General features: G+C 50.7%; 2 protein-coding genes across 2 annotated transcripts; both read right to left on the bottom strand.

Moving 5' to 3' along the window:
• Positions 1 to 1,266: 1,266 nt before the first annotated feature.
• On the bottom strand, positions 1,267 to 1,870 carry LOC308610473 (Golgi-associated RAB2B interactor protein 3-like; the record flags this gene model as incomplete). The annotated part of the gene is made up of 2 exons (XM_081259599.1): positions 1,267 to 1,293; positions 1,340 to 1,870. The coding sequence occupies 2 exons, from the start codon at positions 1,868 to 1,870 to the stop codon at positions 1,267 to 1,269; spliced, it is 558 nt and encodes a 185-aa protein (XP_081115725.1).
• A 6,841-nt stretch (positions 1,871 to 8,711) lies between these two features.
• Positions 8,712 to 23,701, bottom strand: LOC308610472 (uncharacterized protein; the record flags this gene model as incomplete). The annotated part of the gene is made up of 4 exons (XM_081259598.1): positions 8,712 to 8,738; positions 8,785 to 9,321; positions 15,906 to 16,514; positions 23,099 to 23,701. The coding sequence occupies 4 exons, from the start codon at positions 23,699 to 23,701 to the stop codon at positions 8,712 to 8,714; spliced, it is 1,776 nt and encodes a 591-aa protein (XP_081115724.1).
• Positions 23,702 to 23,998: the final 297 nt, after the last annotated feature.

Genomic DNA, 23,998 nt, shown 5'->3' with positions numbered 1-23,998 from the left:
ATTCTTCGGAGCTTTTCACGGCTGCACTTGATCTATGGTGGCACCTGCAATGGCCTCGCCGGATCCGCTTTCTCCAGGATCCTTGATGGTGGCTCCTTGATGGTGGCTCCAGCCAGGCCCATGGCCATTCCTGCCACTGTTCCTTCGTCGCTTTTCACGGCGGTAGTAGATCCATGGTGGGTACCTGCAATGGCCTCGCCGGATCTGCTTTCTCCTGGATCCTGGATAATGGCTCCCGCCAGGCCCATGGACAACCCTGCCGCTGATCCTTCGGCGCTTTTCACGCCTGCAGTTGATCCATCGGGGATACCTGCAGTGGCCTCGCCGGATCCGCTTTCTCCTGGATCCTTGATGGTGGCTCCCGCCAGGCCCATGGTCATTCCTCCTGCTGATCCTTCGGCACTTTTTGTGGCTCCAGTCACGTCACGAAGCTTGTGAAGCCCAGCCTCATCCTGATCCCTTTCTCTGTGGAGCTCTGTGGTCTGAGCCAAGGGGAGGAGAATCAGGTAAGTTAGAGATGACAGAAAGTGAGATCTGAACTGTCTGCTCCTCTCTCATCCTGGAGCTGAGCAACTCAAGGGCTTATACTTAGAATAACCTTTGAGATCACCCAGTCTAAGCTCCCATTGGATGCTAGATCCCATCTACTGCACCGCTCTCAAACGGCCACTCCATTTTACTTGAACAGTCCCAGGGTCAGGGAAAGCACTGATACAGTTCTCCATGATACACACTTTAATTTTATACCCTTGTGCTTCTCTCTCTGCAGGACAGACTCCTAGAAGTGGGGTTCCCGGGTCAAGGGATGCACACCTTCTGCATTTTGGTGACTCCACGGGTTGGGCTGATTTGAATCAGCATGTCGGCGTCACGGGGAGACACAATGAAGGAAGGACTTCCTAACTGTGAATGATGTTCCACAACTGATGAGACTACCTGGGCTGGGGTAAGTGTTCAAGAAGAGACCAGACAGTCAGGATGCTGTAGGAGGGATTACAGCCCTGGTGAGGAGACCAGTGCAGCTGATAATGATACCTAAGGTCTCTCTGAAATTCAGCCCTGTGGGACAAGGTGGAGAAGCACTCGGAACCTCTCCAGTGTGGTGAATCCCATAGTGATAGCTCGTTTGTCCCTGACCCTTTTCAACAATAGAAGGTATTTCCCAGGTGAGTCTCAGAGAGCACCAAAGGCTATGAAGGACCAGCTTTGCCCTGCTCTCCCAAAGCACCCTGCCCCGTGTTCTTGAGTCTCTGTGGGTGCTTCCCACTAGGATTTTGGCATCCTCTGTAGTCGCTGCATCTCCAGTTTGGAGCATCGGGGTACTGCTGTAACTGTCTACCGGTGGTCTCAGGATATAGACAAGCTTTTCCCAATGGGAAAAGAGGTCTTTTTGTGCATCGGAAGAGGGGCACAGCTGCAGATAGAAAGTCCGGCCGGTAGCAAGATTCAGGCACAGCTGCTGTTTCTCACGGTTGTGGATGGAGATCTTGACAAACTTCAAGGGAAGCAGCCTGGTGAGCTCTAGGGTCTTCACGGGCTTGCAACCTCTCCCCTTGGTGATCCCGGCGCATCTGACATGCTCTTCACAGACTTTCGTTGTTCGGGCCAGCAGCATGACGTCAGGTAGTGGGAAGAGGGGGCTGGTGGATGCGACACCCACAGTCACCCTTCGGACGCGGTTGTCTAGGTCAATCAGTTCTCCTTTCTTGCTGACCTGGATAAAGTCGCTCTCAAACATGGGAGCGTACTTGAAAATGTCATACTCTCCTCCCTCGTACAGTTGTCGTTGCAGGACCCCCATGGAGGTCCTCAACAACCCCACTGAACAGTAGCTATTGGCCGTGTAATGAGGTAAACTCTCACTGCTCATGGCTCTCTTCGTTCAAGACAGAGCCACCAGCCACAAATTGAGTCTCGGAGAGAGAGAGGGAACGAAAGCAACTCGTCACCTCCCTGCAGGACTCTGCCAGAGTCTCTTGGCCCGACCATATTTATACCGCAAGTCCTTTGTGACCCGTCACCATCACATCGCACACCCCTTTGTTGAGCCTCCAAGTCCCCACCCCCTTGGGGCAGGCTCACCAGCCTCCCCCTAAACCAACCACCATGTCCATAGGGAACAGGCTGACCCTGCCAGGGTATAGGTGTGGGTAGGCTGGATAGTCTTTCTACTCAAAAGGTTGAGAAAACCCTCCTGCTTTTGTAAATATCTGGGTGGTTTCCAGTCTTGTTGTTGTTACAAATCTCCCTGCAGGGGTCATCTTCGTGCTTCTGCTGAATGATGTCCTGGGGATAAAATCCTGGAAGTGGACTGTGTACTTGCTAAGGGCAGGCATCCTATGGGAATTGCTGTTCTCTGTGTCCCCAGCGTATATAGCACAGTGCTGGCAGGAACTTAGAAAGAGTGCTACGTGTCAGAGTCCCACTGGTACTGTCATTTCCAGGATATGGAGAATTTTCTCACCCATTTTCTCTTTTCAAGGAGGCTAACTTTTGTTTATATTTATATTTATATTTATATTTTTTACAGTTTTAGAAACTTTTTATTGTGAAATATAACACACATTCATGAAAGTGCAGAAAGCATAAATATAGCTTAATGAGTAACAAGAAAGTGAACACCCTTGTAGCTGCCACCCAGAGCAAGAAATAGAACCCTGCCAGCCCCTCTTCTGCATGCTCCCTCCCCACAAAGGTAACCCAAACTTGGATTGTATTTATTTTCTTTTCCTTCTTCTTTTTTATTGATGTATAGTTGATTTACAATGTTGTGTTAATTTGTGTTGTGTTAATTTCTTCGGTTAATTTCTGATTCAGTTTTTTGTATACATACATTCTTTTTCCTATTCTTTTCCATTATGGTTTATCACAGGATACTGAATATAGTTCTCTGTGCTCTACAGTAGGACCCTGCTGTTTATCCATCCTGTAGTTTGTATCTGCTAATCCCAAACTCCCAATCCTTCCCTCCTTGACCCCTGCTTGTTTTTTTGTTTTTTTTTTTTTTTTTTTTGCGGTACGCGGGCCTCTCACTGTTGTGGCCTCTCTCGTTGCGGAGCACAGGCTCCGGAGCCATGGCTCACGGGCCCAGCCGCTCCGCGGCATGTGGGGCCCTCCCGGACCGGGGCACGAACCCGTGTCCCCTGTGTCGGCAGGCAGACTCCCAACCACTGCGCCACCAGGGAAGCCCGAAGCTGAGCTCTTGAACTGGAGTGACCCTTCCGAGAGGGTCTGTGTTGGGCTACGACGGCCTGACCTTCACACTCCACATCAATCATTTCTTGCCGTGCACCTTGGGTGAGGAACCCAGGCAATTTCCAAACTCACTGCCAGCTGAAGGCTTTCTGTGGGATGCACCCCCAGCAGCTGGGGCCACAAGTCCTTCGTTGAAGAAATGCACCCCACGTGGATATTTCAAATGGAACGGTGTCTTTCAAAGCATACCCTCCAATCTCCTCATTATATAGATCCTGTGGCCCCAAATAGGAAGTAACATAAAGTCCCATATTAACAACCCCCCCAGCCAAATACTTCTTTTCACAGAAACCACAGTACCCTCCACAAAGTGCACATTTGATCAGGCCACTCCCCTCTTGAAAACATATCATGGCTTTGCATCACTCCAAGGTCAGAAATCAAACTCCTTTAAATGGACCTCAAAGCCTTGCATGGCGTGGCCCCTGCTGTGTTCCCCAGCATCACATCACGCTTGCTGTGCCAGCCACGACACTGCCTTCAATATGCCTCCCACCGTAGCACATCTTCAACAATCCTGTGAATGACCTTATTTTGCTGTAGGGAAAAAAACCCTTTCTAGTATGTATGTGTGTTGCCAGACTTGAAGTTTGGGACATTGGTCAGTTTGTAATCAACCATCCATTGCGTAATTGCACTTGCAGCTGCAGAATTGCTACCACGGTGATGAATATTGCTGTCCAAAATATTGGCCTTTATCTGATAGGGTGTACTGACTTGATACCCAAATTGATGTCTCCCTCCAGAGGAAGATGCCTGTTGCTTTGAAATACGTAGGTATCTGTGCATGTGTCTCTTGATGAACCGTCAAGATAGAAAAGGAAATCCAGAGCAAGTGCCAGGCAGGGCACGTTGCGGTGGGCAAGTCCCCACCTCCACTTTACTACTGCACTGGAGGTGTAAATTGTGTCAACTGTGGGTCTGCTCAGCTAACGCCCTGCATAGTGGACTAACTAGGTTCACGTTAAAGAAGTCCTTTGGGGTGAGGGAGTGAGAATGCCTAATACAGGCTAAGAAAGACAAAAGGTAAAGCCAAGGGTACAGAATCCTAAGATGAAGCTGTTTTAAGTAGGCTGATTCAGCCTCTGGCATGGTGAAAATCTGGGGCTCTGAGTCAAAGGCTTTGGAAAGAGTTCCCCTTTATCTCCCTCCTCTACCCCGTAACTCCTCACATTTCCGGAAGGCTTCCCCCAAACCCCTCTCAGGTCTTAGAGAACATGGCTCTTTCTCTCCTCTTACCAAGACCCACTGCTTCAAGAGGTAACTCCCAGGACACATTGATCCCCACAATCTATTGGTCTTTGTGTATCGGAAATCACAAGATGGGATTTTCCAGCCACCCACCAGAGCAACTGAGAAGGGCTTCCTCTCATCCTCCCAAGCTACCACTCCTCCCAGAATCCGTATCTTATTTCTCACCTCCTCCACCTCTACCACTTAATTTGCTCTGCAGAGAAAGTCCCTAAGTTTTACTGGAAACCCAACTTCCATCCTAGTAGACCCTGTTGTCACAGAAGGGAATGAGCAGAGAATTGCAAGGCTAGCAGATGACTCCCCGGTTCATACAAAGACACATGGGGCTTCCCTGGTGGCGCAGTGGTTGGGAGTCCGCCTGCCGATGCAGGGGGCACGGGTTCGTGTCCCTGTCCGGGAAGATCCTACATGCCGTGGAGCCGCTGGGCCCGTGAGCCATGGCCGCTGAGCCTGTGCGTCCGGAGCCTGTGCTCCGCAATGGGAGAGGCCACAGCAGCGAGAGGCCCGCATACCGCAAAAAAAAAACAAACCGCAAAACAAAAAACACACATGGTTCTCAGAGGCATTCTTCTCAAATCCGACGGTTGTTAACTGTTATCAACAGTTACTCTAATCCAACTGTTATCAAGTGTTGTTAACAATTTAATGATTTTCATGGACTCATGAAATTTATTTACAACTTTTTTTTAAACTGGAAAGACTTTTTTATGATGGACATTTAAAAATGCATAATCTCAGTATGAAATGAGATTTCATAATCTCATTTATGATTTTTTTTATTTTTAGAATCGCTTTCCACATGCATACATAATTTGCATAGTTCATCAGTACAGAGCATTTTGGATTATTCTGTTATTCCTTAGCAATATATCTAAACCTTTCTTGTGTTCCTGGATAGTGAGTATTTATGTCCCTTAGTTTCTTTATGTTATAGTTCTTGAAAGATATCTTTCAGACTTTGTCATCCATCTCTTGTGCATATATTGAAAGGAAAACAACAGTGAAACAAATTGGTTGAGATATTTCTAAGGCAGTGACTGCCACTTGGCTGACAGCAGTATAAGAATCATCCTGATGTCAGAGATGTTAAAATAAAATGGAAACGATAATACATTCCCATGGACATACCGCTTTGCATAATAGCTTTTCCTCCCAGACCATCCCTCCCTTGTTTTGACCCTACAGAAATCCAGTATTGTGAATTTTGTGTTTATCATGTCCTTGTTTTTTTCTCCCCTTTTAGCAAATGTGTGCTAAACATGGAAGCCAACCGGGGCTTTGTCTGCCTCTCAATGGTCATGTGTGAGCCTTGTTTCTGAACCAGGAATGACTCTGAAGCTCCTAAAGAAGGAGAGGATCTTACTGGATGTCTTACTTAGAGTCCCTGAACTGGTGGCGGACTGGCTGTTCCTCAGTTTGCGAGCTGTCCTCCCGTCCTTTGTCAACTTTGGAGTTTCCATGGCCAGATGAGGACCAGTGGGAGGATGATTTCTGGGTCTTGTCCCCTCCTGTCCTGTGGTGACCTTCACGTGTCCTGCGGTGATGGGAACTTTTCCTCGATGAAGACGTGTCCTTCTTTTCTTTTTTTCTCTCCAGGCTTCATCCCTGGGGTGGAAGCCCTTCTGGCTTCCATCCCGTTCAGACATGTAGCCTTCGGTCTGCAAGGTGGAGACCACGGGGTCTGCGACCTTCCCTTCAGCTCTTCCAGCAGCAGGCTTGCTGGTTGTGACTGCAACTGGCAACACCATGCTCATGCTGCTCTCTGGACCATCTGCCCCCGTCGAGGATGTGCTGGCATCATCGGCCAAGACCAGGTTCGTGTCCTGCAAGGATAAGCTGGCAGCACCTGCAGTGTCCTCGCCGGATCCGCTTTCTCCTGGATCCTTGATGGTGGCTCCCGCCAGGCCCATGGTCAACCCTGCCGCTGCTCCTTCGGCGCTTTTCACGGCTGCAGTTGATCCATGGGGGGCACCTGCAATGGCCTCGCCAGATCCGCTTTCTCCTGGATCCTTGATGGTGGCTCCCGCCAGGCCCATGGTCAACCCTGCCGCTGATCCTTCGGCGCTTTTCACGGCTGCAGTTGATCCATGGGGGGCACCTGCAATGGCCTCGCCAGATCCGCTTTCTCCTGGATCCTTGATGGTGGCTCCAGCCAGGCCCATGGCCATTCCTGCCGCTGATCCTTCGGCGCTTTTCACGGCTGCATTTGATCCATGGGGGGCACCTGCAATGGCCTCGCCGGATCCGCTTTCTCCTGGATCCTTGATAATGGCTCCCGCCAGGCCCATGGACATCCCTGCCGCTGATCCTTCGATGCATTTCACGGCTGCAGTTGATCCATGGGGGGGCACCTGCAGTGGCCTCACCGGATCCGCTTTCTCCTGGATCCTTGATGGTGGCTCCCGCCAGACCGGTGGTCATCCCTGCCGCTGATCCTTCGGCGGTTTTCACGGCTGCAGTTGAGACATGGGGGGCACCTGCAATGGCCTCGCCGGAACCGCTTTCTCCTGTATCCGTGATGGTGCCTCCCGCCAGCCGATGGATATCCCTGTCGCTGATCCTTCGGCGCTTTTCACGGCTGCAGTTGATCCATGGCTGGGCACCTGCAATGGCCTCGCCGGAACCGCTTTCTCCTGAATCTTTGATGGTGGTTCCCGCCAGGCCCGTGGTCATCCCTGCCGGTGATCCTTCTGTGCTTTTCACGGCTGCAGTTGATCCATGGGGGGCACCTGCAATGGCCTCGCTGAATCCGCTTTCTCTTGGATCCTTGATGGTGGCTACAGCCAGGTCCGTGGTCATCCCTGCCGCTGATCCATCGGCACTTTTCACGGCTGCAGTTGATCCAAGGGGGGCACCTGCAGTGGCCTCGCCGGATCCGCTTTTTCCTGGATCCTTGACCGTGGCTCCCGCCAGGTCCGTGGTCATCCCTGCCGCTGATTCTTCGGAGCTTTTCACGGCTGCACTTGATGTGTGGTGGCACCTGCAATGGCCTCGCCGGATCCGCTTTCTCCAGGATCCTTGATGGTGGCTCCTTGATCGTGGCTCCAGCCAGGCCCATGGCCATTCCTGCCACTGTTCCTTCGTCGCTTTTCACGGCGGTAGTAGATCCATGGTGGGTACCTGCAATGGCCTCGCCGGATCTGCTTTCTCCTGGATCCTGGATAATGGCTCCCGCCAGGCCCATGGGCAACCCTGCCGCTGATCCTTCGGCGCTTTTCACGCCTGCAGTTGATCCATCGGGGATACCTGCAGTGGCCTCGCTGGATCCGCTTTCTCCTGGATCCTTGATGGTGGCTCCCGCCAGGCCCATGGTCATTCCTCCTGCTGATCCTTCGGCACTTTTTGTGGCTCCAGTCACGTCACGAAGCTTGTGAAGCCCAGCCTCATCCTGATCCCTTTCTCTGTGGAGCTCTGTGGTCTGAGCCAAGGGGAGGAGAATCAGGTAAGTTAGAGATGACAGAAAGTGAGATCTGAACTGTCTGCTCCTCTCTCATCCTGGAGCTGAGCAACTCAAGGGCTTATACTTAGAATAACCTTTGAGATCACCCAGTCTAAGCTCCCATTGGATGCTAGATCCCATCTACTGCACCGCTCTCAAACGGCCACTCCATTTTACTTGAACAGTCCCAGGGTCAGGGAAAGCACTGATACAGTTCTCCATGATACACACTTTAATTTTATACCCTTGTGCTTCTCTCTCTGCAGGACAGACTCCTAGAAGTGGGGTTCCCGGGTCAAGGGATGCACACCTTCTGCATTTTGGTGACTCCACGGGTTGGGCTGATTTGAATCAGCATGTCGGCGTCACGGGGAGACACAATGAAGGAAGGACTTCCTAACTGTGAATGATGTTCCACAACTGATGAGACTACCTGGGCTGGGGTAAGTGTTCAAGAAGAGACCAGACAGTCAGGATGCTGTAGGAGGGATTACAGCCCTGGTGAGGAGACCAGTGCAGCTGATAATGATACCTAAGGTCTCTCTGAAATTCAGCCCTGTGGGACAAGGTGGAGAAGCACTCGGAACCTCTCCAGTGTGGTGAATCCCATAGTGATAGCTCGTTTGTCCCTGACCCTTTTCAACAATAGAAGGTATTTCCCAGGTGAGTCTCAGAGAGCACCAAAGGCTATGAAGGACCAGCTTTGCCCTGCTCTCCCAAAGCACCCTGCCCCGTGTTCTTGAGTCTCTGTGGGTGCTTCCCACTAGGATTTTGGCATCCTCTGTAGTCGCTGCATCTCCAGTTTGGAGCATCGGGGTACTGCTGTAACTGTCTACCGGTGGTCTCAGGATATAGACAAGCTTTTCCCAATGGGAAAAGAGGTCTTTTTGTGCATCGGAAGAGGGGCACAGCTGCAGATAGAAAGTCCGGCCGGTAGCAAGATTCAGGCACAGCTGCTGTTTCTCACGGTTGTGGATGGAGATCTTGACAAACTTCAAGGGAAGCAGCCTGGTGAGCTCTAGGGTCTTCACGGGCTTGCAACCTCTCCCCTTGGTGATCCCGGCGCATCTGACATGCTCTTCACAGACTTTCGTTGTTCGGGCCAGCAGCATGACGTCAGGTAGTGGGAAGAGGGGGCTGGTGGATGCGACACCCACAGTCACCCTTCGGACGCGGTTGTCTAGGTCAATCAGTTCTCCTTTCTTGCTGACCTGGATAAAGTCGCTCTCAAACATGGGAGCGTACTTGAAAATGTCATACTCTCCTCCCTCGTACAGTTGTCGTTGCAGGACCCCCATGGAGGTCCTCAACACCCCCACTGAACAGTAGCTATTGGCCGTGTAATGAGGTAAACTCTCACTGCTCATGGCTCTCTTCGTTCAAGACAGAGCCACCAGCCACAAATTGAGTCTCGGAGAGAGAGAGGGAACGAAAGCAACTCGTCACCTCCCTGCAGGACTCTGCCAGAGTCTCTTGGCCCGACCATATTTATACCGCAAGTCCTTTGTGACCCGTCACCATCACATCGCACACCCCTTTGTTGAGCCTCCAAGTCCCCACCCCCTTGGGGCAGGCTCACCAGCCTCCCCCTAAACCAACCACCATGTCCATAGGGAACAGGCTGACCCTGCCAGGGTATAGGTGTGGGTAGGCTGGATAGTCTTTCTACTCAAAAGGTTGAGAAAACCCTCCTGCTCTTGTAAATATCTGGGTGGTTTCCAGTCTTGTTGTTGTTACAAATCTCCCTGCAGGGGTCATCTTCGTGCTTCTGCTGAATGATGTCCTGGGGATAAAATCCTGGAAGTGGACTGTGTACTTGCTAAGGGCAGGCATCCTATGGGAATTGCTGTTCTCTGTGTCCCCAGCGTATATAGCACAGTGCTGGCAGGAACTTAGAAAGAGTGCTACGTGTCAGAGTCCCACTGGTACTGTCATTTCCAGGATATGGAGAATTTTCTCACCCATTTTCTCTTTTCAAGGAGGCTAACTTTTGTTTATATTTATATTTATATTTATATTTTTTACAGTTTTAGAAACTTTTTATTGTGAAATATAACACACATTCATGAAAGTGCAGAAAGCATAAATATAGCTTAATGAGTAACAAGAAAGTGAACACCCTTGTAGCTGCCACCCAGAGCAAGAAATAGAACCCTGCCAGCCCCTCTTCTGCATGCTCCCTCCCCACAAAGGTAACCCAAACTTGGATTGCATTTATTTTCTTTTCCTTCTTCTTTTTTATTGATGTATAGTTGATTTACAATGTTGTGTTAATTTGTGTTGTGTTAATTTCTTCGGTTAATTTCTGATTCAGTTTTTTGTATACATACATTCTTTTTCCTATTCTTTTCCATTATGGTTTATCACAGGATACTGAATATAGTTCTCTGTGCTCTACAGTAGGACCCTGCTGTTTATCCATCCTGTAGTTTGTATCTGCTAATCCCAAACTCCCAATCCTTCCCTCCTTGACCCCTGCTTGTTTTTTTGTTTGTTTTTTTTTTTTTTTTGCGGTACGCGGGCCTCTCACTGTTGTGGCCTCTCTCGTTGCGGAGCACAGGCTCCGGAGCCATGGCTCACGGGCCCAGCCGCTCCGCGGCATGTGGGGCCCTCCCGGACCGGGGCACGAACCCGTGTCCCCTGTGTCGGCAGGCAGACTCCCAACCACTGCGCCACCAGGGAAGCCCGAAGCTGAGCTCTTGAACTGGAGTGACCCTTCCGAGAGGGTCTGTGTTGGGCTACGACGGCCTGACCTTCACACTCCACATCAATCATTTCTTGCCGTGCACCTCGGGTGAGGAACCCAGGCAATTTCCAAACTCACTGCCAGCTGAAGGCTTTCTGTGGGATGCACCCCCAGCAGCTGGGGCCACAAGTCCTTCGTTGAAGAAATGCACCCCACGTGGATATTTCAAATGGAACGGTGTCTTTCAAAGCATACCCTCCAATCTCCTCATTATATAGATCCTGTGGCCCCAAATAGGAAGTAACATAAAGTCCCATATTAACAACCCCCCCAGCCAAATACTTCTTTTCACAGAAACCACAGTACCCTCCACAAAGTGCACATTTGATCAGGCCACTCCCCTCTTGAAAACATATCATGGCTTTGCATCACTCCAAGGTCAGAAATCAAACTCCTTTAAATGGACCTCAAAGCCTTGCATGGCGTGGCCCCTGCTGTGTTCCCCAGCATCACATCACGCTTGCTGTGCCAGCCACGACACTGCCTTCAATATGCCTCCCACCGTAGCACATCTTCAACAATCCTGTGAATGACCTTATTTTGCTGTAGGGAAGAAAACCCTTTCTAGTATGTATGTGTGTTGCCAGACTTGAAGTTTGGGACATTGGTTAGTTTGTAATCAACCATCCATTGCCTAATTGCACTTGCAGCTGCAGAATTGCTACCACGGTGATGAATATTGCTGTCCAAAATATTGGCCTTTATCTGATAGGGTGTACTGACTTGATACCCAAATTGATGTCTCCCTCCAGAGGAAGATGCCTGTCGCTTTGAAATACGTAGGTATCTGTGCATGTGTCTCTTGATGAACCGTCAAGATAGAAAAGGAAATCCAGAGCAAGTGCCAGGCAGGGCACGTTGCGGTGGGCAAGTCCCCACCTCCACTTTACTACTGCACTGGAGGTGTAAATTGTGTCAACTGTGGGTCTGCTCAGCTAACGCCCTGCATAGTGGACTAACTAGGTTCACGTTAAAGAAGTCCTTTGGGGTGAGGGAGTGAGAATGCCTAATACAGGCTAAGAAAGACAAAAGGTAAAGCCAAGGGTACAGAATCCTAAGATGAAGCTGTTTTAAGTAGGCTGATTCAGCCTCTGGCATAGTGAAAATCTGGGGCTCTGAGTCAAAGGCTTTGGAAAAAGTTCCCCTTTATCTCCCTCCTCTACCCCGTAACTCCTCACATTTCCGGAAGGCTTCCCCCAAACCCCTCTCAGGTCTTAGAGAACATGGCTCTTTCTCTCCTCTTACCAAGACCCACTGCTTCAAGAGGTAACTCCCAGGACACATTGATCCCCACAATCTATTGGTCTTTGTGTATTGGAAATCACAAGATGGGATTTTCCAGCCACCCACCAGAGCAACTGAGAAGGGCTTCCTCTCATCCTCCCAAGCTACCACTCCTCCCAGAATCCGTATCTTATTTCTCACCTCCTCCACCTCTACCACTTAATTTGCTCTGCAGAGAAAGTCCCTAAGTTTTACTGGAAACCCAACTTCCATCCTAGTAGACCCTGTTGTCACAGAAGGGAATGAGCAGAGAATTGCAAGGCTAGCAGATGACTCCCCGGTTCATACAAAGACACATGGGGCTTCCCTGGTGGCGCAGTGGTTGGGAGTCCGCCTGCCGATGCAGGGGGCACGGGTTCGTGTCCCTGTCCGGGAAGATCCTACATGCCGTGGAGCCGCTGGGCCCGTGAGCCATGGCCGCTGAGCCTGTGCGTCCGGAGCCTGTGCTCCGCAATGGGAGAGGCCACAGCAGCGAGAGGCCCGCATACCGCAAAAAAAAAAAAAACCGCAAAACAAAAAACACACATGGTTCTCAGAGGCATTCTTCTCAAATCCGACGGTTGTTAACTGTTATCAACAGTTACTCTAATCCAACTGTCATCAAGTGTTGTTAACAATTTAATGATTTTCATGGACTCATGAAATTTATTTACAACTTTTTTTTAAACTGGAAAGACTTTTTTATGATGGACATTTAAAAATGCATAATCTCAGTATGAAATGAGATTTCATAATCTCATTTATGATTTTTTTTATTTTTAGAATCGCTTTCCACATGCATACATAATTTGCATAGTTCATCAGTACAGAGCATTTTGGATTATTCTGTTATTCCTTAGCAATATATCTAAACCTTTCTTGTGTTCCTGGATAGTGAGTATTTATGTCCCTTAGTTTCTTTATGTTATAGTTCTTGAAAGATATCTTTCAGACTTTGTCATCCATCTCTTGTGCATATATTGAAAGGAAAACAACAGTGAAACAAATTGGTTGAGATATTTCTAAGGCAGTGACTGCCACTTGGCTGACAGCAGTATAAGAATCATCCTGATGTCAGAGACGTTAAAATAAAATGGAAACGATAATACATTCCCATGGACATACCGCTTTGCATAATAGCTTTTCCTCCCAGACCATCCCTCCCTTGTTTTGACCCTACAGAAATCCAGTATTGTGAATTTTGTGTTTATCATGTCCTTGTTTTTTTCTCCCCTTTTAGCAAATGTGTGCTAAACATGGAAGCCAACCGGGGCTTTGTCTGCCTCTCAATGGTCATGTGTGAGCCTTGTTTCTGAACCAGGAATGACTCTGAAGCTCCTAAAGAAGGAGAGGATCTTACTGGATGTCTTACTTAGAGTCCCTGAACTGGTGGCGGACTGGCTGTTCCTCAGTTTGCGAGCTGTCCTCCCGTCCTTTGTCAACTTTGGAGTTTCCATGGCCAGATGAGGACCAGTGGGAGGATGATTTCTGGGTCTTGTCCCCTCCTGTCCTGTGGTGACCTTCACGTGTCCTGCGGTGATGGGAACTTTTCCTCGATGAAGACGTGTCCTTCTTTTCTTTTTTTCTCTCCAGGCTTCATCCCTGGGGTGGAAGCCCTTCTGGCTTCCATCCCGTTCAGACATGTAGCCTTCGGTCTGCAAGGTGGAGACCACGGGGTCTGCGACCTTCCCTTCAGCTCTTCCAGCAGCAGGCTTGCTGGTTGTGACTGCAACTGGCAACACCATGCTCATGCTGCTCTCTGGACCATCTGCCCCCGTCGAGGATGTGCTGGCATCATCGGCCAAGACCAGGTTCGTGTCCTGCAAGGATAAGCTGGCAGCACCTGCAGTGTCCTCGCCGGATCCGCTTTCTCCTGGATCCTTGATGGTGGCTCCCGCCAGGCCCATGGTCAACCCTGCCGCTGCTCCTTCGGCGCTTTTCACGGCTGCAGTTGATCCATGGGGGGCACCTGCAATGGCCTCGCCAGATCCGCTTTCTCCTGGATCCTTGATGGTGGCTCCCGCCAGGCCCATGGTCAACCCTGCCGCTGATCCTTCGGCGCTTTTCACGGCTGCAGTTGATCCATGGGGGGCACCTGCAATGGCCTCGCCAGATCCGCTTTCTCCTGGATCCTTGATGGTGGCTCCAGCCAGGCCCATGGCCATTCCTGCCGCTGATCCTTCGGCGCTTTTCACGGCTGCATTTGATCCATGGGGGGCACCTGCAATGGCCTCGCCGGATCCGCTTTCTCCTGGATCCTTGATAATGGCTCCCGCCAGGCCCATGGACATCCCTGCCGCTGATCCTTCGATGCATTTCACGGCTGCAGTTGATCCATGGGGGGGCACCTGCAGTGGCCTCACCGGATCCGCTTTCTCCTGGATCCTTGATGGTGGCTCCCGCCAGACCGGTGGTCATCCCTGCCGCTGATCCTTCGGCGGTTTTCACGGCTGCAGTTGAGACATGGGGGGCACCTGCAATGGCCTCGCTGAATCCGCTTTCTCTTGGATCCTTGATGGTGGCTACAGCCAGGTCCGTGGTCATCCCTGCCGCTGATCCATCGGCGCTTTTCACGGCTGCAGTTGATCCAAGGGGGGCACCTGCAGTGGCCTCGCCGGATCCGCTTTTTCCTGGATCCTTGACCGTGGCTCCCGCCAGGTCCGTGGTCATCCCTGCCGCTGATTCTTCGGAGCTTTTCACGGCTGCACTTGATCTATGGTGGCACCTGCAATGGCCTCGCCGGATCCGCTTTCTCCAGGATCCTTGATGGTGGCTCCTTGATGGTGGCTCCAGCCAGGCCCATGGCCATTCCTGCCACTGTTCCTTCGTCGCTTTTCACGGCGGTAGTAGATCCATGGTGGGTACCTGCAATGGCCTCACCGGATCTGCTTTCTCCTGGATCCTGGATAATGGCTCCCGCCAGGCCCATGGACAACCCTGCCGCTGATCCTTCGGCGCTTTTCACGCCTGCAGTTGATCCATCGGGGATACCTGCAGTGGCCTCGCCGGATCCGCTTTCTCCTGGATCCTTGATGGTGGCTCCCGCCAGGCCCATGGTCATTCCTCCTGCTGATCCTTCGGCACTTTTTGTGGCTCCAGTCACGTCACGAAGCTTGTGAAGCCCAGCCTCATCCTGATCCCTTTCTCTGTGGAGCTCTGTGGTCTGAGCCAAGGGGAGGAGAATCAGGTAAGTTAGAGATGACAGAAAGTGAGATCTGAACTGTCTGCTCCTCTCTCATCCTGGAGCTGAGCAACTCAAGGGCTTATACTTAGAATAACCTTTGAGATCACCCAGTCTAAGCTCCCATTGGATGCTAGATCCCATCTACTGCACCGCTCTCAAACGGCCACTCCATTTTACTTGAACAGTCCCAGGGTCAGGGAAAGCACTGATACAGTTCTCCATGATACACACTTTAATTTTATACCCTTGTGCTTCTCTCTCTGCAGGACAGACTCCTAGAAGTGGGGTTCCCGGGTCAAGGGATGCACACCTTCTGCATTTTGGTGACTCCACGGGTTGGGCTGATTTGAATCAGCATGTCGGCGTCACGGGGAGACACAATGAAGGAAGGACTTCCTAACTGTGAATGATGTTCCACAACTGATGAGACTACCTGGGCTGGGGTAAGTGTTCAAGAAGAGACCAGACAGTCAGGATGCTGTAGGAGGGATTACAGCCCTGGTGAGGAGACCAGTGCAGCTGATAATGATACCTAAGGTCTCTCTGAAATTCAGCCCTGTGGGACAAGGTGGAGAAGCACTCGGAACCTCTCCAGTGTGGTGAATCCCATAGTGATAGCTCGTTTGTCCCTGACCCTTTTCAACAATAGAAGGTATTTCCCAGGTGAGTCTCAGAGAGCACCAAAGGCTATGAAGGACCAGCTTTGCCCTGCTCTCCCAAAGCACCCTGCCCCGTGTTCTTGAGTCTCTGTGGGTGCTTCCCACTAGGATTTTGGCATCCTCTGTAGTCGCTGCATCTCCAGTTTGGAGCATCGGGGTACTGCTGTAACTGTCTACCGGTGGTCTCAGGATATAGACAAGCTTTTCCCAATGGGAAAAGAGGTCTTTTTGTGCATCGGAAGAGGGGCACAGCTGCAGATAGAAAGTCCGGCCGGTAGCAAGATTCAGGCACAGCTGCTGTTTCTCACGGTTGTGGATGGAGATCTTGACAAACTTCAAGGGAAGCAGCCTGGTGAGCTCTAGGGTCTTCACGGGCTTGCAACCTCTCCCCTTGGTGATCCCGGCGCGTCTGACATGCTCTTCACAGACTTTCGTTGTTCGGGCCAGCAGCATGACGTCAGGTAGTGGGAAGAGGGGGCTGGTGGATGCGACACCCACAGTCACCCTTCGGACGCGGTTGTCTAGGTCAATCAGTTCTCCTTTCTTGCTGACCTGGATAAAGTCGCTCTCAAACATGGGAGCGTACTTGAAAATGTCATACTCTCCTCCCTCGTACAGTTGTCGTTGCAGGACCCCCATGGAGGTCCTCAACACCCCCACTGAACAGTAGCTATTGGCCGTGTAATGAGGTAAACTCTCACTGCTCATGGCTCTCTTCGTTCAAGACAGAGCCACCAGCCACAAATTGAGTCTCGGAGAGAGAGAGGGAACGAAAGCAACTCGTCACCTCCCTGCAGGACTCTGCCAGAGTCTCTTGGCCCGACCATATTTATACCGCAAGTCCTTTGTGACCCGTCACCATCACATCGCACACCCCTTTGTTGAGCCTCCAAGTCCCCACCCCCTTGGGGCAGGCTCACCAGCCTCCCCCTAAACCAACCACCATGTCCATAGGGAACAGGCTGACCCTGCCAGGGTATAGGTGTGGGTAGGCTGGATAGTCTTTCTACTCAAAAGGTTGAGAAAACCCTCCTGCTTTTGTAAATATCTGGGTGGTTTCCAGTCTTGTTGTTGTTACAAATCTCCCTGCAGGGGTCATCTTCGTGCTTCTGCTGAATGATGTCCTGGGGATAAAATCCTGGAAGTGGACTGTGTACTTGCTAAGGGCAGGCATCCTATGGGAATTGCTGTTCTCTGTGTCCCCAGCGTATATAGCACAGTGCTGGCAGGAACTTAGAAAGAGTGCTACGTGTCAGAGTCCCACTGGTACTGTCATTTCCAGGATATGGAGAATTTTCTCACCCATTTTCTCTTTTCAAGGAGGCTAACTTTTGTTTATATTTATATTTATATTTATATTTTTTACAGTTTTAGAAACTTTTTATTGTGAAATATAACACACATTCATGAAAGTGCAGAAAGCATAAATATAGCTTAATGAGTAACAAGAAAGTGAACACCCTTGTAGCTGCCACCCAGAGCAAGAAATAGAACCCTGCCAGCCCCTCTTCTGCATGCTCCCTCCCCACAAAGGTAACCCAAACTTGGATTGCATTTATTTTCTTTTCCTTCTTCTTTTTTATTGATGTATAGTTGATTTACAATGTTGTGTTAATTTGTGTTGTGTTAATTTCTTCGGTTAATTTCTGATTCAGTTTTTTGTATACATACATTCTTTTTCCTATTCTTTTCCATTATGGTTTATCACAGGATACTGAATATAGTTCTCTGTGCTCTACAGTAGGACCCTGCTGTTTATCCATCCTGTAGTTTGTATCTGCTAATCCCAAACTCCCAATCCTTCCCTCCTTGACCCCTGCTTGTTTTTTTGTTTTTTTTTTTTTTTTTTTTTGCGGTACGCGGGCCTCTCACTGTTGTGGCCTCTCTCGTTGCGGAGCACAGGCTCCGGAGCCATGGCTCACGGGCCCAGCCGCTCCGCGGCATGTGGGGCCCTCCCGGACCGGGGCACGAACCCGTGTCCCCTGTGTCGGCAGGCAGACTCCCAACCACTGCGCCACCAGGGAAGCCCGAAGCTGAGCTCTTGAACTGGAGTGACCCTTCCGAGAGGGTCTGTGTTGGGCTACGACGGCCTGACCTTCACACTCCACATCAATCATTTCTTGCCGTGCACCTTGGGTGAGGAACCCAGGCAATTTCCAAACTCACTGCCAGCTGAAGGCTTTCTGTGGGATGCACCCCCAGCAGCTGGGGCCACAAGTCCTTCGTTGAAGAAATGCACCCCACGTGGATATTTCAAATGGAACGGTGTCTTTCAAAGCATACCCTCCAATCTCCTCATTATATAGATCCTGTGGCCCCAAATAGGAAGTAACATAAAGTCCCATATTAACAACCCCCCCAGCCAAATACTTCTTTTCACAGAAACCACAGTACCCTCCACAAAGTGCACATTTGATCAGGCCACTCCCCTCTTGAAAACATATCATGGCTTTGCATCACTCCAAGGTCAGAAATCAAACTCCTTTAAATGGACCTCAAAGCCTTGCATGGCGTGGCCCCTGCTGTGTTCCCCAGCATCACATCACGCTTGCTGTGCCAGCCACGACACTGCCTTCAATATGCCTCCCACCGTAGCACATCTTCAACAATCCTGTGAATGACCTTATTTTGCTGTAGGGAAAAAAACCCTTTCTAGTATGTATGTGTGTTGCCAGACTTGAAGTTTGGGACATTGGTTAGTTTGTAATCAACCATCCATTGCGTAATTGCACTTGCAGCTGCAGAATTGCTACCACGGTGATGAATATTGCTGTCCAAAATATTGGCCTTTATCTGATAGGGTGTACTGACTTGATACCCAAATTGATGTCTCCCTCCAGAAGAAGATGCCTGTTGCTTTGAAATACGTAGGTATCTGTGCATGTGTCTCTTGATGAACCGTCAAGATAGAAAAGGAAATCCAGAGCAAGTGCCAGGCAGGGCACGTTGCGGTGGGCAAGTCCCCACCTCCACTTTACTACTGCACTGGAGGTGTAAATTGTGTCAACTGTGGGTCTGCTCAGCTAACGCCCTGCATAGTGGACTAACTAGGTTCACGTTAAAGAAGTCCTTTGGGGTGAGGGAGTGAGAATGCCTAATACAGGCTAAGAAAGACAAAAGGTAAAGCCAAGGGTACAGAATCCTAAGATGAAGCTGTTTTAAGTAGGCTGATTCAGCCTCTGGCATAGTGAAAATCTGGGGCTCTGAGTCAAAGGCTTTGGAAAGAGTTCCCCTTTATCTCCCTCCTCTACCCCGTAACTCCTCACATTTCCGGAAGGCTTCCCCCAAACCCCTCTCAGGTCTTAGAGAACATGGCTCTTTCTCTCCTCTTACCAAGACCCACTGCTTCAAGAGGTAACTCCCAGGACACATTGATCCCCACAATCTATTGGTCTTTGTGTATCGGAAATCACAAGATGGGATTTTCCAGCCACCCACCAGAGCAACTGAGAAGGGCTTCCTCTCATCCTCCCAAGCTACCACTCCTCCCAGAATCCGTATCTTATTTCTCACCTCCTCCACCTCTACCACTTAATTTGCTCTGCAGAGAAAGTCCCTAAGTTTTACTGGAAACCCAACTTCCATCCTAGTAGACCCTGTTGTCACAGAAGGGAATGAGCAGAGAATTGCAAGGCTAGCAGATGACTCCCCGGTTCATACAAAGACACATGGGGCTTCCCTGGTGGCGCAGTGGTTGGGAGTCCGCCTGCCGATGCAGGGGGCACGGGTTCGTGTCCCTGTCCGGGAAGATCCTACATGCCGTGGAGCCGCTGGGCCCGTGAGCCATGGCCGCTGAGCCTGTGCGTCCGGAGCCTGTGCTCCGCAATGGGAGAGGCCACAGCAGCGAGAGGCCCGCATACCGCAAAAAAAAAAAAACCGCAAAACAAAAAACACACATGGTTCTCAGAGGCATTCTTCTCAAATCCGACGGTTGTTAACTGTTATCAACAGTTACTCTAATCCAACTGTCATCAAGTGTTGTTAACAATTTAATGATTTTCATGGACTCATGAAATTTATTTACAACTTTTTTTTAAACTGGAAAGACTTTTTTATGATGGACATTTAAAAATGCATAATCTCAGTATGAAATGAGATTTCATAATCTCATTTATGATTTTTTTTATTTTTAGAATCGCTTTCCACATGCATACATAATTTGCATAGTTCATCAGTACAGAGCATTTTGGATTATTCTGTTATTCCTTAGCAATATATCTAAACCTTTCTTGTGTTCCTGGATAGTGAGTATTTATGTCCCTTAGTTTCTTTATGTTATAGTTCTTGAAAGATATCTTTCAGACTTTGTCATCCATCTCTTGTGCATATATTGAAAGGAAAACAACAGTGAAACAAATTGGTTGAGATATTTCTAAGGCAGTGACTGCCACTTGGCTGACAGCAGTATAAGAATCATCCTGATGTCAGAGACGTTAAAATAAAATGGAAACGATAATACATTCCCATGGACATACCGCTTTGCATAATAGCTTTTCCTCCCAGACCATCCCTCCCTTGTTTTGACCCTACAGAAATCCAGTATTGTGAATTTTGTGTTTATCATGTCCTTGTTTTTTTCTCCCCTTTTAGCAAATGTGTGCTAAACATGGAAGCCAACCGGGGCTTTGTCTGCCTCTCAATGGTCATGTGTGAGCCTTGTTTCTGAACCAGGAATGACTCTGAAGCTCCTAAAGAAGGAGAGGATCTTACTGGATGTCTTACTTAGAGTCCCTGAACTGGTGGCGGACTGGCTGTTCCTCAGTTTGCGAGCTGTCCTCCCGTCCTTTGTCAACTTTGGAGTTTCCATGGCCAGATGAGGACCAGTGGGAGGATGATTTCTGGGTCTTGTCCCCTCCTGTCCTGTGGTGACCTTCACGTGTCCTGCGGTGATGGGAACTTTTCCTCGATGAAGACGTGTCCTTCTTTTCTTTTTTTCTCTCCAGGCTTCATCCCTGGGGTGGAAGCCCTTCTGGCTTCCATCCCGTTCAGACATGTAGCCTTCGGTCTGCAAGGTGGAGACCACGGGGTCTGCGACCTTCCCTTCAGCTCTTCCAGCAGCAGGCTTGCTGGTTGTGACTGCAACTGGCAACACCATGCTCATGCTGCTCTCTGGACCATCTGCCCCCGTCGAGGATGTGCTGGCATCATCGGCCAAGACCAGGTTCGTGTCCTGCAAGGATAAGCTGGCAGCACCTGCAGTGTCCTCGCCGGATCCGCTTTCTCCTGGATCCTTGATGGTGGCTCCCGCCAGGCCCATGGTCAACCCTGCCGCTGCTCCTTCGGCGCTTTTCACGGCTGCAGTTGATCCATGGGGGGCACCTGCAATGGCCTCGCCAGATCCGCTTTCTCCTGGATCCTTGATGGTGGCTCCCGCCAGGCCCATGGTCAACCCTGCCGCTGATCCTTCGGCGCTTTTCACGGCTGCAGTTGATCCATGGGGGGCACCTGCAATGGCCTCGCCAGATCCGCTTTCTCCTGGATCCTTGATGGTGGCTCCAGCCAGGCCCATGGCCATTCCTGCCGCTGATCCTTCGGCGCTTTTCACGGCTGCATTTGATCCATGGGGGGCACCTGCAATGGCCTCGCCGGATCCGCTTTCTCCTGGATCCTTGATAATGGCTCCCGCCAGGCCCATGGACATCCCTGCCGCTGATCCTTCGATGCATTTCACGGCTGCAGTTGATCCATGGGGGGGCACCTGCAGTGGCCTCACCGGATCCGCTTTCTCCTGGATCCTTGATGGTGGCTCCCGCCAGACCGGTGGTCATCCCTGCCGCTGATCCTTCGGCGGTTTTCACGGCTGCAGTTGAGACATGGGGGGCACCTGCAATGGCCTCGCTGAATCCGCTTTCTCTTGGATCCTTGATGGTGGCTACAGCCAGGTCCGTGGTCATCCCTGCCGCTGATCCATCGGCGCTTTTCACGGCTGCAGTTGATCCAAGGGGGGCACCTGCAGTGGCCTCGCCGGATCCGCTTTTTCCTGGATCCTTGACCGTGGCTCCCGCCAGGTCCGTGGTCATCCCTGCCGCTGATTCTTCGGAGCTTTTCACGGCTGCACTTGATCTATGGTGGCACCTGCAATGGCCTCGCCGGATCCGCTTTCTCCAGGATCCTTGATGGTGGCTCCTTGATGGTGGCTCCAGCCAGGCCCATGGCCATTCCTGCCACTGTTCCTTCGTCGCTTTTCACGGCGGTAGTAGATCCATGGTGGGTACCTGCAATGGCCTCGCCGGATCTGCTTTCTCCTGGATCCTGGATAATGGCTCCCGCCAGGCCCATGGACAACCCTGCCGCTGATCCTTCGGCGCTTTTCACGCCTGCAGTTGATCCATCGGGGATACCTGCAGTGGCCTCGCCGGATCCGCTTTCTCCTGGATCCTTGATGGTGGCTCCCGCCAGGCCCATGGTCATTCCTCCTGCTGATCCTTCGGCACTTTTTGTGGCTCCAGTCACGTCACGAAGCTTGTGAAGCCCAGCCTCATCCTGATCCCTTTCTCTGTGGAGCTCTGTGGTCTGAGCCAAGGGGAGGAGAATCAGGTAAGTTAGAGATGACAGAAAGTGAGATCTGAACTGTCTGCTCCTCTCTCATCCTGGAGCTGAGCAACTCAAGGGCTTATACTTAGAATAACCTTTGAGATCACCCAGTCTAAGCTCCCATTGGATGCTAGATCCCATCTACTGCACCGCTCTCAAACGGCCACTCCATTTTACTTGAACAGTCCCAGGGTCAGGGAAAGCACTGATACAGTTCTCCATGATACACACTTTAATTTTATACCCTTGTGCTTCTCTCTCTGCAGGACAGACTCCTAGAAGTGGGGTTCCCGGGTCAAGGGATGCACACCTTCTGCATTTTGGTGACTCCACGGGTTGGGCTGATTTGAATCAGCATGTCGGCGTCACGGGGAGACACAATGAAGGAAGGACTTCCTAACTGTGAATGATGTTCCACAACTGATGAGACTACCTGGGCTGGGGTAAGTGTTCAAGAAGAGACCAGACAGTCAGGATGCTGTAGGAGGGATTACAGCCCTGGTGAGGAGACCAGTGCAGCTGATAATGATACCTAAGGTCTCTCTGAAATTCAGCCCTGTGGGACAAGGTGGAGAAGCACTCGGAACCTCTCCAGTGTGGTGAATCCCATAGTGATAGCTCGTTTGTCCCTGACCCTTTTCAACAATAGAAGGTATTTCCCAGGTGAGTCTCAGAGAGCACCAAAGGCTATGAAGGACCAGCTTTGCCCTGCTCTCCCAAAGCACCCTGCCCCGTGTTCTTGAGTCTCTGTGGGTGCTTCCCACTAGGATTTTGGCATCCTCTGTAGTCGCTGCATCTCCAGTTTGGAGCATCGGGGTACTGCTGTAACTGTCTACCGGTGGTCTCAGGATATAGACAAGCTTTTCCCAATGGGAAAAGAGGTCTTTTTGTGCATCGGAAGAGGGGCACAGCTGCAGATAGAAAGTCCGGCCGGTAGCAAGATTCAGGCACAGCTGCTGTTTCTCACGGTTGTGGATGGAGATCTTGACAAACTTCAAGGGAAGCAGCCTGGTGAGCTCTAGGGTCTTCACGGGCTTGCAACCTCTCCCCTTGGTGATCCCGGCGCATCTGACATGCTCTTCACAGACTTTCGTTGTTCGGGCCAGCAGCATGACGTCAGGTAGTGGGAAGAGGGGGCTGGTGGATGCGACACCCACAGTCACCCTTCGGACGCGGTTGTCTAGGTCAATCAGTTCTCCTTTCTTGCTGACCTGGATAAAGTCGCTCTCAAACATGGGAGCGTACTTGAAAATGTCATACTCTCCTCCCTCGTACAGTTGTCGTTGCAGGACCCCCATGGAGGTCCTCAACACCCCCACTGAACAGTAGCTATTGGCCGTGTAATGAGGTAAACTCTCACTGCTCATGGCTCTCTTCGTTCAAGACAGAGCCACCAGCCACAAATTGAGTCTCGGAGAGAGAGAGGGAACGAAAGCAACTCGTCACCTCCCTGCAGGACTCTGCCAGAGTCTCTTGGCCCGACCATATTTATACCGCAAGTCCTTTGTGACCCGTCACCATCACATCGCACACCCCTTTGTTGAGCCTCCAAGTCCCCACCCCCTTGGGGCAGGCTCACCAGCCTCCCCCTAAACCAACCACCATGTCCATAGGGAACAGGCTGACCCTGCCAGGGTATAGGTGTGGGTAGGCTGGATAGTCTT

This window comes from Mesoplodon bidens, assembly GCF_964165515.1.
Source record: "Mesoplodon bidens genome assembly, contig: HAP1_SCAFFOLD_873, whole genome shotgun sequence".
NCBI lineage: Eukaryota > Metazoa > Chordata > Mammalia > Artiodactyla > Ziphiidae > Mesoplodon > Mesoplodon bidens.
Note: the sequence above shows the minus strand (reverse complement) of the source record. Positions and strands in the feature narration are given on the sequence as shown.